At 43.7% G+C, this 13648-nt stretch overlaps 4 protein-coding genes across 4 annotated transcripts; 2 read left to right on the top strand and 2 right to left on the bottom strand.

The window, feature by feature from the left end:
* The first annotated feature begins 1664 nt into the window (after positions 1 to 1664).
* LOC132259024 (uncharacterized) lies at positions 1665 to 2554 on the top strand. Its single transcript, XM_059756555.1, has one exon. The coding sequence runs from the start codon at positions 2039 to 2041 to the stop codon at positions 2552 to 2554; it is 516 nt and encodes a 171-aa protein (XP_059612538.1). The 5' UTR covers positions 1665 to 2038.
* Positions 2545 to 3325, bottom strand: LOC132259023 (uncharacterized). Its single transcript, XM_059756554.1, has 2 exons — positions 2736 to 3325; positions 2545 to 2674 (listed from the first exon to the last, which is right to left on the bottom strand). Exons 1-2 carry the CDS (start codon positions 3276 to 3278, stop codon positions 2570 to 2572), a joined length of 648 nt encoding a protein of 215 aa, XP_059612537.1. The 5' UTR covers positions 3279 to 3325; the 3' UTR covers positions 2545 to 2569.
* Positions 3326 to 3722: 397 nt separating this feature from the next.
* On the bottom strand, positions 3723 to 10991 carry LOC132260981 (uncharacterized). The gene is made up of 8 exons (XM_059759432.1): positions 10504 to 10991; positions 10251 to 10429; positions 10084 to 10189; positions 9273 to 10024; positions 7412 to 7904; positions 5670 to 6435; positions 4869 to 5536; positions 3723 to 4561 (listed from the first exon to the last, which is right to left on the bottom strand). The coding sequence occupies exons 1-8, from the start codon at positions 10940 to 10942 to the stop codon at positions 3768 to 3770; spliced, it is 4197 nt and encodes a 1398-aa protein (XP_059615415.1). The 5' UTR covers positions 10943 to 10991; the 3' UTR covers positions 3723 to 3767.
* A 1261-nt stretch (positions 10992 to 12252) lies between these two features.
* Positions 12253 to 13227, top strand: LOC132259022 (uncharacterized). The gene has a single exon (XM_059756553.1). The coding sequence runs from the start codon at positions 12412 to 12414 to the stop codon at positions 13120 to 13122; it is 711 nt and encodes a 236-aa protein (XP_059612536.1). The 5' UTR covers positions 12253 to 12411; the 3' UTR covers positions 13123 to 13227.
* The last annotated feature ends 421 nt before the right edge of the window (positions 13228 to 13648 follow it).

The following is a 13648-nucleotide window of genomic DNA, read 5'->3' as shown; positions in this document are numbered from 1 at the left end:
TCTTTAGACTCGAAATCTTGGTTTTTTCCGTCTCAAGAAGTTTAAGCTCTTCAAATGCTTTGATTTGAGATTGAAAGATCTGATTTCTGTCTTCATTTTCTAGTTTCGTCTTCGAAATATTCTCAGAAAGATTCTGACCAAATTGTGAGGTTATGAATCCAGTCAAGAAATCCTTCTTGAAATACTCTGGAAATGAGTAAATATAGTGAATATCAGAATGTTTCTAATAGAAATTGAAGCACAAACCGCAGAAATAACTAAGAAAAGAGACATTTTTCTACACTGAAATGATATTTTTGAGGTTATGATTGACTTTTAAGCTCTTTCTGAGCAAATATGAAGTTATTTTGAATACAAAATGCTTTAATCTTCTAAAAATATGGAAATACTTCCTGCTTACATACAAATTTGATGATTTTGAGAGGTTTTAAATTTAATCCCATAACCTAGAAAAGCAATACAATCGACTATATCGCAGCAAAGTGATTTAGAAAATGCCTTCATCAAATGCAATAGCTGTGACGTGCTGAAGGAGTGCAGTTGGGAGTGCAAGACAAGTTGACAGTGGGTGGCCACTGAAATGGAACTCGCGTTTTTGCACACACTCAATCTTCCACCTCTTTGGGCAATTGTTCCCGCAATGGTGAATCTTGGCGGATGGCGTTGAGGGGAATTTCACACAGAAACAATTGCAAATGATCTCCATGATGTTTCACATGTGGAAAGGCAGTGAGACAAGTGATGGAATCTCTTGTGCCCGGAATGAAATAGAAAGCTCACATTGCAGCGTCAGTTCATTCGTGGCCACAGGCGAAGACGCGCTCTCTGGTCGAGTGCAAAATGTGCAAAGTGAGATGAGAAGTTTGGAGAAATGACGCCGCAAGGATCAGTGTTCCTGTTCACATTAACACTTTTAATTGCGCGGCAAGTCGCAGCTGGACAGCCGCCGAAATGCTACAATCGCCTCGAGGGGGCGCTGGATGAGATGCTGTACAAGTCGCAGGCGAGATCGCAGTCGCGATCCTTCATCGACTTGTCCACCTACACCATCACGCAGCCCTTCAACTACCAATATCCCGTGCAGTTTGACGGCCGCGAGGACGCGAGTCCGGAAGGAAGGCTCTCGCAGGCGCTCAACAGTCTGCAGCCGACGAGCGTGGATGTTTCAAACGTTAAGTTTAGGATTCCGAAGAACACCAAATGGGTGAGTCAAAGGGGAAATAATAGTGTACACCACAATTTCAGTAGATCACAGACACTTCCAGGACTTTTGCAGTGCCTAAAACATGCGTTTTCCTCATTTTCCAACCGCCTAGAGTATCATAACCTCAAATTTAGGAGTCTTTGTCCTAAAAAAAGACGCAATTTTTACTTGTATGACCTTGAAAACTTGCAGAGAAATAGTATTTTAGAAACATTTAAAGCTTCCAGTGCATATTTTGATGAGATTCAATTTAAAGTCGCTCTTTTGGATGAACATAACCTAAAAATTTCCTTGAGTTGTCGAAAAGAATCTTTGAAAGAAACTTATTCGGAAGTTTATTAAAGACAACACTGAGGAAATTTTGCTATTTTAGAGCAGAAAATCTATCAAATAGCTCTTAAAACAGATAATTTTGCATTCCAAAACAATATTTAAGAGGTTATGATCAATCTTTGCGTAAATAAACAGTTTAACATTGATAAAATTCATAACATATCCTAGAAAATTGTAAGAAACAATTCGGTTTCTCCAATTTTTGCGGTTATTTCTGTTGAAAGCAAGTTCTAAATGCACCATATTGGAAATGGTTAGGCACTTTCACTGAACTGTACACCATTCTGACCATAATATCTCCCCCTTGGAGTTGTCTCAGGCGAATAAGCATACAATGGATCGCTGCATCTCCTCACACTTCTTCGATCTCTGTCTTGGCAGGTGCGCGTGGAGAAATGCCAGTTGATTACACACAATCGGACACTGGACACGAGATTGACCTTTCCGGATCTCACGATCTACGGCAGGGTGACTCTGAGGCCAGTTGGCGGTCACTGTGACATGATTCTGCGACTGCGTCGCGTCGGAATTGACTTCCAGACGTCCGTGCTGCCCAATCAGAGCTTCGAGAAGAGTGAATCGCGATCGGTTAACGTGAGGACAGATTCTTACTTCGCCGAGCCAGGATTCATGTCGATCTTTGCTCATGGCTGCGAAGGACCGACTGATGTGAAATTCCGCAGAATCAACTCGAAGATGCATCTGTTCCGGCCGGAAGTGCATCGACGGGGTCACGAGTTGGACATTGAGCATCGTGTGGACAATGATTTGGAGGGAAAGAGTTTCTCCTTCTACGACGATCTGCGGAGGCGAAGATACAAGCAACAGGCGATGTGGCATGCAATCCAGCAGACGGACGCCTCAGAGGAGATCGCCAATGCCTTCCTGCGCGAGGTTGAGCACCTGTTCTCGAAGGGAGTTCAGGGAATTCTCACGTCGTACATCCAAAGAATGCTCCAGCCAGCGATCAAGAACACGCTGATGGAGGGAATGGGATACACTCTATCTTATGGCTAAGACGTTGTATGTTCTTTATTGCAAACCAAGGAAATACGCAACAACTTGCTTGCCAATCTTTACTACGTCGATACCTCGAATTTGCAGTTCGTTGAAGGCAATTCTCACCTCTTGATTGTTCTATTGGAAAAGATAGGAAATGGTATTTATGATGAATATGAAATATAATTGAGTGTCTTACCACAACATTGAGAGCAGCTTTTGCTGTCTTTGGTGATGCCAAATTCGCCATGAGCTTCCTGAAGTCCGGACTGAACATCAGCTTCTCAAGGTAGAGTTTAATCAACTTCTCACGCGGCAGAAGACGAAGAATTGCATCCACAAGTCCACTAACACCGCCAGCTGTCACGGCTCTTCCGCGGGGAACATATTCCGGCAGGAGCAGGATGAATGCGAGGTCATTGAGAGTGGAAATCACGGGAAGATTGTAGCTCTCCAGCAAGGCGATGAGCTCATGAACTGCTGTGGTGTCAATGGCTCGTGCGTAGAGTTGCTTAAACTCACTCGATTGGCTGTAAATGTAGAGTTGTCGCACTTCAGGATCCGTGAGAATGTGGGAAAAGGCGACGCTCATAATGTCACTCATTGGAATCAAATCGGCAAAGTCCTGGAGATCCTGCTGAAGATCTCTGGACGCGACAGACTTTCCCTCAAACACCACATCACCTTCGTATTCGCAGAAAGCGAAAGGTAGGAAGAGAAGAAGAACAGCAGAAAGTTTCATCTTTTTAGTTAGAAAGCGCACTGATTATCAGTGTGGCGAAAGTCTGTGAATTTATAGACAATAACTTGGGCTGATAACACTTTTGCAACATCCCTTTGGCCATCGAGAGTCTGATAAAGAACTTGAGATTGGGTAAACAATGCGACTAATCGGGTGCATTAGAGTGCGAAATAAATAAATTAAAGTCAAGATCAAACCGGTATGAGTGAAAATTCCCATTTTATTTGAGCTTTTTGCCTCTGTTTTCAACTGTGAGAGAATTTGAAGCATTGCGTCTTGGAATGATAAGGCCATGGAATGTAATTGCGTGTCATGTGGAATTTTCCTTTTGCAGAAAATCACGACAATATTTGCAATCTGATTCACAATCAATTTTCTCCACACAAGCAATTGACAAGCGAAGTAATCTGGTAAATGCACGTCGTTAACACTCAATCTGACTTTGGGAGGGAAAATCATGTCTTTATTTCAATTCAAAGTATTCAAAAACTATTCATCGATATCAAAATCATCATCTGAGGTTTTCTGCCAGCCGAAAATTGCACTCAATTGCCTGACAATTCGCTCAACATCGATTCCGTAGCTTTCGATTTTCTTCACAAGAGCAGCGATTTCCTCCGACTCCTTGGCGTATTCTTCGAGGTGGATGAAGTCAAACTCCTGGATTTTCTTGTACACCACAGAAAATCCTGGGCTGTTGGTCAATTTGCGGACAAGAGCGCTGCGGAGCTCCTTCTGCGGCAGACAAGCCTTGACATCGGCAATGAGTCCTCGAAGACCACCTGTTCTGGCCACAGAAGCCTTGGCGGGGTTGGGAGGATAATTGGGCAGACGCAGAAGCGCTTCCAGGCTTGAGAATTTCTCCGTATTGAGTCCTTGACTGCCCAGAAACTCCACAAACTCCTTCACATCCTTCATGGCTGTGATCTCGGCGAAGATCTTCTTGGCGGCGTCGCTCTTGAGATAACCCACAATCTCCTGGATCTCAGGATCCGTGTGATAGTAATCCTCAGCGATCTGCTTGATCTTCTCAACCGGCAGGAGACCAATAATCTCATCCAGATCCTTCTTGAAGCTCCCCACAGGCGTGCCAAAAGCCACTCCAGCGAGAACGGCGAACACAATTGCGTGCAACTTCATTTTCGCGCCTTTTTCACACTCGACTAACAACGTTGAGTTGATTAAAATTGAACACTGAAAGCTCCATTTCCCCGGCGAGAGCTTTTTATAGTTCATGGAGTGTGTCATGAAGGAATGACGCCCAGGGTAAAGTCTCAGCGACACTTTTCCTCAATCTTAATTAATTCCAATCAATCACATTTACTCACTCTAGAATTCCAATTAACAACATCTTTTAGCTTTATGCACTCGATTTTCTCCGCTGATTTCCCTGGTGATTTCACAAGAGTGGCATTTATCGCCGGAATGTATGGGGAATTGTGTGCTCGCCGACTTGCGTCTCTGGAAATCCAGCCCAGTGAATCAACGAACAATCATTGGAATAATTTCAAAGCAACTCATTATAGTTTATTTACATAACATCATGGTTCGGCACATGTCAGAATGACTAGTTGGCTTCTTAAGGGAAACCGAAGAACTCCTTGAAGACCTGCACGAACTTGAGCGCATCGAGACCCTTGCTCTTGAGCTCCTTCAAGTATCCCTGGACCTCGGCGTTGTTCAGCAGGTTGTCGGTGAGTTTCTTGAACTCAGCGCCAGTCATCTTCTCGTACATGGCCTTGAATTCGGGGCTGGTGGCGAGCTTCTCCTTGAACAGGGCGACGAGCTTGTCCTTGGGCAGGAGAGCCAGGAGATCGTTGAGGAAACCATCGACTCCGGTTCCACGGCGAGCGGGCTTGACTGGGGGCAAGTTCAGGAGATTGGCGACCTCATTCAGCAGACTCACGACATCGAGTCCAGCAGCTTGGACGAAGTTCAGCACGGCCATGACGTCCTTGTTCTTGAAGAGACCATCCCACATCTTGGCGAATTCGGGGCTCTGGAAGTACTTCACGACCTCCTGGAACTCCTTGTCGGTGCCGAGGTACTCAACGGCCAGCTTGAGGAAGGCGTCAACTGGCAGGAGGTCCAGGAACTCCTGCAGATCCTCATCAAGACCACGAGTCTGGGACAGATTCACAGTGGAGAAGGCTTGGCTGGAAGCCACAGCGGCGATGATGGCGAAAACAGCGATGAACTTCATCTTTATTCCTTTGCTTTCCTCAGACTTTCTGTTGATCCCGAAGTGAAGGTTTGAACTGATTGGAAATGTCTCCGGGAACGTCTTTTATACACGCTTCGTCAAGTGCTTGCTGGTGGGAAGCTCTTAAGGACCTCTCATGGGAATAAGTGTGCAGCTTGATTTCAGATCCGTTTCAGTCTTATCTCAACTCATTGAGACTTCTCAAGCACGCTCCACTAATTCTAATGCAAATAAACAATTTCTCGGAGAGTCTCTCACTGTCCGGGTATATAAAGATCCGGAGATCCGGTAGGGAACAAGTCATTTTCCTACGTGATTCTCTCAAGCAAACATGAAGATCGCTCTGATTGCTCTCGTCGCTCTGGCCGCTGTCCTGGCCTCGGCTTCCGCCGTTCCCGCCACTCGTGGCCTGAAGGAGGACTTCGACGACTTCGTGAAGCTGGTGGATCTGCCCCAGCTCAAGCGCGTGGCCCTGAAGTACTACGCCAGCGACAAGGAGACCAAGCAGTTCGTCAAGTACCTGAAGGGCGAGACCTTCGCCGCTGTTTGGGACCAAGTCTTCACCAACGAGCACGTTCTCCAGTTCCTGAAGAACCTCCAGAGCCAGGGAGTCGATGTGCAGTCCGTCGTGAATCAGGTCGCCAAGTTCCTGAAGCACCCACAAGTCGATCTCGGCTTCCTCGTGCGCAAGCCCGGCAAAGGTCTGAAGGAGCTCGTGACTGAGCTCGTGAACGTGCTGCCTTTGGCCGATCTGAAGGCTCTCTTCGATGAGAAACTCCAGACCAGCGAGGAATTCAAGCAGCTCTTCGACACCGTCGCCGCCTTCGACTACGACGCCATGAAGGACTTTGTCAACAACTCTGAGCAGTTCCTGGACCTCTTCGAGACCCTCAAGTCCTACGATCTCGATGTCGACGCGTTCTTGCACGACGTGGAGGAATTCTTTGGATGGAACTAAAGTCAAATAATGGGAAATTATGCATACAGAAACTTTAATGCCCAATAAAAATATATTTTAAAGAAAAAAAATACATGATTTTTGATTTTCATCTAATTTTTGCTGGTAATTTGACAGCTTATTAAAATTCAGAAGTACTTAAGAAGTGGAAGTGTTGTAATATTTGGTAAATTTTGTAACAATAAATAATAAAAAATAATTAAAATAATGCCAAAAACACCTATTCTCATGATAAAAATAGAATTTTTCGTATTTATTGATAAAATAAAGCATTTTGAGTTAAAATCTTTAATTGCGACTGTTGAAAATATAAAATTTGAATAATTTTAAATCTTATAAGTAGTTTTTTAATATTGAATTTTGGGTTATGTTCGGAAAAACCTCTATAAAAATTATTAAACATAGTTTTTCACTAAAATATCGATTGAGAAATTTTTAAATTTCTTTTTCAAAGTTCTTGAAAGACGACCAAGAATGGTTTTAAATTTGAGTAAGTTATTGCAAGTAAAGCACGAACAAGAGCTAAAATCGTTATGATTATTAACAAAATTGATTCTATGACGAGAGATAAAATATTGAAAAATTAGAATATTTACTCAAAACACCTTTTTTGAAATCACTTATCTGATATACTTGGTCTTAATCAAGAGATTCTGCAGTTTCTAACACTCAGAGAAAGAGAAGTCTGAGAAATTTTTATAGGAACTTATCAGAAACTTGTGCTGCAACACGAGAACTTAAGATTTATCCGCGTTCATCAATAAATAGAAAAAAAAATCAAATAGCAACTGAACAACAGCCACGAACACCGTTAATAAATTAAATGTACCACTTAGTCTGTCTTCAAAATAACCACAGTTGTCTTATCAATCTCCATGTGGAATGCTTTCGTCCAAGCGAAGAGTCTCTCAACAGCTGAAGTATTTGTACTTCAACTCACCGGTTTAGGAGTATAAATACACCCAAATTCACCTGCAAATGCATCAGTTCTGCAATCATGAAGATCGCTGTCGCTTGCATTTTGCTCTCCTTCTGCGCCTGCTCCTTGGCCGCCACGCCTCGGGATCTGGAGTCGGACTTCAACGAGTTGGCCGCGCTCATTCCCACCAACCAGATTCAGGATGTGGTGACGAAATACTTCATTCTCGACGGTGAGACCAGGAAATTCGTCAAGTACCTCAAAGGAGAGAGTTTCCGCAAGGTTTGGGACCAGACCTTCGCCTATCCCGACGTCAAGGACCTTCTGCAGTACCTGCAAAGCAAGAATGTCGACCCAACTGCTCTGCTCAATCAGCTCGCTGATCTCCTGGGACTTCCTCACGTCACTCCCGACGTTATCCTTGGACATGGCGTGAGGCTGGGCGGTGTAAAGGGACTCTTCGACGAGGTTCTCGCCCTGCTGCCCTTGGACAAGTTGCAGGCTCTGCTTGAGGACAAACTCGCCAACAGCGAGGACTTCAAGGCGCTGTACGAGAAGGTTTCCTCATACGACTTCAAAGCATTCGAGGCTTTCGCTGAGAATTCTGAGGAAATCCAAGACTTGCTGAAACGTCTTAATGGCTACGGACTTTCCCTCGATGAGCTCGTCAATGGCGTGAAGGAATTCTTCAACTGGAATTGATTTTGAATCGAATATGTGAAATATATTTTTGAGAAGCAAACATTTTGAATTTTTTTTTGTACATTTCTGGATTTTTCTCAGGAAATATGACCGAAAATTTCTCTGAAAGTAATAGACATAAATTTGAAATGAAAAGTTAGGAATGGAAATCATCACGAAAGATTAATTGCTGTCTGGTTTATATTCTTTTCTAGTCTTTTTCTAGGTTATGTAACGAAACTAAGCCAGATTTAGTGAATAATTTACATTCTAACACATCAATTCTTATGTTCAAGTCGGAGAGATCGACAGTCATTAGTAGAATTAAGCATTTATATACAATAAACAACTCTATTCTGACTGATTATTGGATTGAACTCGGACATAACCTCAAAAATAGTCATTTGGATCTGGAAAATGGTAATTTAGCAAACTCTATAAACGACTTTGACTGAAAATTAACAATTTTTTAGTTCGTTGGCAAATCATAACCAGATGATATTGTTTTCTAGAAAGCTTCAAAACAGAGTTTTTGAAGATCTTTGAGTTACATTTCAAGGTTATGGTTGGAAAAGATGTTAAAAAATGCGATTTTAAGTGAATTCTTGCAGAAATATCGGATGAAAACTAAAGAAAGTCTAAAAACTTCATGTTCTAGAAGTGTCAGGCAAATTTATAAGTTTGCTTTCTCGTTTATTTTCGTAGCGAATAATAATAATTTTAGGGCTTATTATTGAAAAATTAAATTCTAGTCTAACTAAACATGAAAGGATTTTTTTCAAATTAATGTTTGGTCTCGAAACCTCCGCTTGATTCATGACTCATGATTAATCACAGCTGCAGAATTGCTTTTTTTGAACATTTTTCTTTTTTTCACGCGTCAATAACATGTAATCATGAACATATAATTATTTCATTGTTTATTTTATATTTAACAAACTTGACTCAGCGCTCTCTTATGACATTAATTGCCACATTTCGTAAAACAATCATAAGATCTTGAAATTGTACATTCTTACAATGTCAAGAGGCATTTCAGGGAAAGCTATTTATTGTTTTGTCTGCTTTTTTGAGAGCTTTTTAATCCTGCAGCTGTTTCCAAGCCACAAAGTCAGTGGGTCAGTAAGTATGGCGGATAATTAAGTGTTTCTATCCGGGATTAGTTTGTCTAAACACTTGATGCTGCATATAAAAGGTGTGATTCTCAGGTAGACAGATCAGTTTGGGTCTAACTTCCATTGCAAAATGAAGAGTTTCATTGCTATTTTCTGCCTGGTTTGTGTGGCTTTGGCCAGCGACGTCGAGGAGTCCAAGGACTTTGACTTGGAGTTGTTCCTCACGCCTGAACTTAACAGCGACTTTGCCGATTTTGTGGAACTCCTGCCGGTCGATGAGGTCCTGGAAGTGGCTGAATTTCACTACGAAAACAACAGCGGACTCAATAAGACGCTGAACTATCTGAGAACGAAGAAATTCGCCAAGCATTGGGACAATTTGTTCGGACTCAAGGAAGTGAACAAGTTCTTGGAGTTCGTCAATGAAACTGGTCTCAATGTTTACGGAGTTTTGGATGAATTTGCTGAGTACTTCGAGTTGTCGCCTGTTGGCGAGGATTTCGAGGAGCCAGGTGAGTTTAATTGCCAAGCGTGGGTGGAAAAGTGGGAGTTTGAAGGATATTTTCTTGTAGAAACCATGGACAGGATGGAATACACGTGGGGATTCAATGCTCTGCTGAATGATGTCGTCGAGCTGTTCCCCAAGGATGAGCTGAAGGCTTGCTTCGACAAGAAGGTGGCTCTGGGTCAGGACTTTGCCGATTTCGTCGCCAATTACTCCACGCCGGAATTCCGGAAGGTTCTGAAGAATCTGGAAATGTCTCCAGTCGCCCAGAAGCTCTTCAAGCGGTTCCGCAAGCACGGACTCGATGTGCACAAGCTCGTGAATCTGGGCTTGGCTGTCTTTGGTCTCAATTGAGGGAGAAAAAACTGTTTTATTGACAGAAGATAGACAATAAAGAGTTGTGAAAGAAATACGGCAGTTGATCAGTAGGAGCCCCAGCCGAAGAATGCCTGAACGGACTGCACGATTTTGCTCACGTCGATGCCATGCTGATGAAGTGTGGCCAGGAGGCTTTTGAGTTCTCTGGAATTCTAAACATATCACTCAATTAGGCAACGTCTGAGAGCTGACCGAGGGCGGTCGGCGTCTCACCTCAACGAAATCCAGCACCCTCTCGAATTCACTGCTGCCGATGCGCTCGATGAGGTTGGAAAATGCCGAACTCGTCTCCAACTTGAGGAAGAACAGCGAGAGAATTTGATCCTGAGGCAAGAGCGCCACAATTGCGTCCACGAAGCCACTCACACCGCCCAAATGCGTTGCACTTTCCACTAAAAGGGTAGAAGAAACTTCGGTCATTGACGGGGGAAAAAAAGGTGTTGTGGAATGAATGCTAATTGCTCACGGCTTCTGTCTTCGAGGGAGACTTCTTCGGTGTCCAAAGCGTCCTGCGGCGGTCCGACGATTCTCGCCAATTTGTTCACCAACTCCACAAGATTCAACTCCGACTCATTGAGGTACTTGAGGAAGTCCGTCACTTCCGGCAAGTTGAGAATCTTCTCTCTGAGCGCCAGGAACTCCTCACTTTGGCAGTATTCATAGGCGAAGCGCACCTCCTGGTCGCCGAAATAGTAGCGCCTGGTGAGATTCTTCACCTCCTCCTTCGGAATCAGATCCAGGAAGTCATCGATGTCCTGCCGCAGGTCGAATTTGCCCGGGTTCTTGACCTCTTCGCGGGATTCGGGCGCCCCATGGCCCAACTTGGGGTGGTTCAGATGACTCCCAATGCACTCTTGCCACCCCAGGAGGACACTCAGCATCACCAGCAAACCCCGCGAACTCATATCTTATCAGTGACTCTCGCCGTGCCTCGCTCGATCGAATCCCACACTTGAACTGACAACACAAATTGACTCGCCAGCCTTACACATAATTTACTTAATACTATTTACGCGGACGGCAATCAAACAATCAAAATAAGTGTTATGCTGAGCGGATGATTCTCTGTATATTGCAGTTAATTCACCCGCTCCTCCGCCATGTCTCACGTTTCGCTCATGGCGACACGAGAGAGTGATAAGAGTGGAGTGTCATTGGGTAATTCAATTCTTATTTATAGAAAAAAATTTTTCCTAACATGTTTGCCAACGGAGGGGCGAAAAGCCGCGAGACAAGTATTTGTAAATGTTTCATGCGTGTTTCACAAGTGTGGATTGCCAATTGAGATTCTTCTGCCTCGCGATTCAGATACCCAAGTAGCAAGAAATGCTCTTTTAGAAGCTGATTGTGAAGAAGAAGTATTCATTTATCTATACAAACTTCAATTGTTTTTTTGATTATTCCAAGAAATATTTGAATATTTGATTTTATTGTCTGAATTTTTTGATTATTGTCTGAATATTTTATTAAAATTAAAATTTTTTAAATGAATTCTCCACAAATTGCCACCAGAGGGCAGCAATTGAGCTTTAAAAGCATGTAAACGTTCCGATTGTATTTCCCTGGGGTGAGAAAACTGTCCTTTTACTCTGAATATTCTGAAAATATTTAAATATATTCTAATATTTTCAGAATATGTTACTAAAAATATTCAATTCTAGATTATTTTACAATTTAACTTGGAAAATAATCATTTTTGATTACTTTTATTCAAATTTTGATTAATTATTAGAAAAAATCAAGATTTTAATATTTTATTTACTTGGAAAAGCCTTAGAAAAAGACACGAAAAAAAATTAATTTTTGTGGAATTCTATTCAAAAGTCCGTGGTTTTCTTAACAGTCTTAGCAATGCAAAATGAACGGTTGAATTATGATTCATGTGACATTGATAATTGAATAATGCCATATTTGATGAGTGAGTAAGTTTGAATCTTATCAGAGTGACTGTGATTTTTTTGGCGCCAAAAGCTCGTCGCAATCTCTACAATCATTCATTTGTAAGACAACAATCGAAGGTGTGAATGACTTTGGAGTTTCCCACTTGTTTTCTTTCTCCACTCCTTCTCGAGTATCGCGGAGCTTTTCGCTCCAGAAAAACCCACAAATATGAGTCAGAATATGGCGAAGTTGTGGAAAAATCACCGAAAGTCATTGAAAATAGTAAAGATAGAAATCTCCAGTGCTTGTTGATATTTCCAAATTACCAAAAGCACGCAAACACTGGCAGAGACAAGAGTTAATTAATTGGAAAATCGCAATCAGTGCGCAAAAGGTGTCTAGCAAGAAGATATTCTGCGGGGAGGTATAAAAGATGGGACTCAGTGGTGGTTTGAGACAGTTTCAGTGCGAGTGACTTCGAGTAAACGCCAAGATGAAAGTGTTGATCTGCTTGTCCCTGTTTGTGGCCGTGACCCTGGCGCTGCCTCCGCGGCCTCTGCCTGACTTCGACGATGAGCACGATCACGATCACTCCTTCCCGCGCCCAATGCCCGGCCCCAGACCGCCAATGCCCGAGGACATCAGCCCTGAGCTGCAGGAGCTGCACCGCGACGTCATGGACTTCGTGAAGCTCCTGCCGCACAGGGAGATGCACAAGCTGGTCAAGCAGGCCTTCAAGAACGACGAGGAGATGCGCGAGACCATCAGGTACCTCCGCTCCCCGGCCTTCCATGAGGTCATGAAGGAGATCGAAGCTCTGCCAGAGGTTCAGGCTCTCGGCCAGCACTTCCAGCCCACGGAGATCGCCACCCGCGCCATCCTCGCCGTCGACGCTGAGATCGCCATTGACACTCTGCCCGGAGTGTTCAGCAACCACCACACCGGCGGACTGTGCGGCCTGATCGACCGCATCATCGACATTCTGCCCCACAACGAACTGCGCGCGCTCCACCGCGAGAAGGTCGCCAACGGCGGCGTCTTCGCCGAGATTGTCGCCTTCCTGACCAGCGACGAGTTCAAGGCCGGCGTGGAGAAGGTCTTCGAGTCCCAGCGCTTCCAGGAGCTCGACGCCACTCTCCGTGAGAACGGTGTGTGCATGGACAAGTTCGTGGAGCTCGGCATGAACGTGTTCGGCTTCCACTAAACCACTTCGCCGCCTTAAGATGCTGGGAAGAGATTCCCTAATTACATGTTCACCTGTATTTTGTGCCAAGAAGAAGAGGATTTAATAAAATGTAGCAGCTTAGATGGGACCTTTAATGACTTCTTATCTACACTTTCAATCGTCATGTTCACCGTGTGGACAAGATTCTTGATAATATTGCGCGCGATTTGACCTTCAGACGTTGTTGTTGTGCGTCTTGATGACTTTATCAGGAGTCCCAGGAAAAAAAACACACAGTTGAAAACGCACGATAAGACGCAAATTGGCAATAGCAGTGCCTTAGCGCACAATCCCCATGATATCCTCTCATTAGTCAGTTTCACTAAATCCCTGATGAATGCTTGGGGAATGAAGTGCTTTTTGCTACTCAATTACCGAGTATCAGAAGCAGATTTCTGCCATTTCAAAGACGTCTCCCCTGACATTCCGGATCCAGGCAAACTTTCCACATTCAATGGGAAATCATAGTGCAAACGTCTGGGTGCCAATTTCTCCATAGCTCTGG

This window comes from Phlebotomus argentipes, unplaced genomic scaffold (genome assembly GCF_947086385.1).
Source record: "Phlebotomus argentipes unplaced genomic scaffold, Phlebotomus argentipes genome assembly scaffold_18, whole genome shotgun sequence".
NCBI lineage: Eukaryota > Metazoa > Arthropoda > Insecta > Diptera > Psychodidae > Phlebotomus > Phlebotomus argentipes.
Note: the sequence above shows the minus strand (reverse complement) of the source record. Positions and strands in the feature narration are given on the sequence as shown.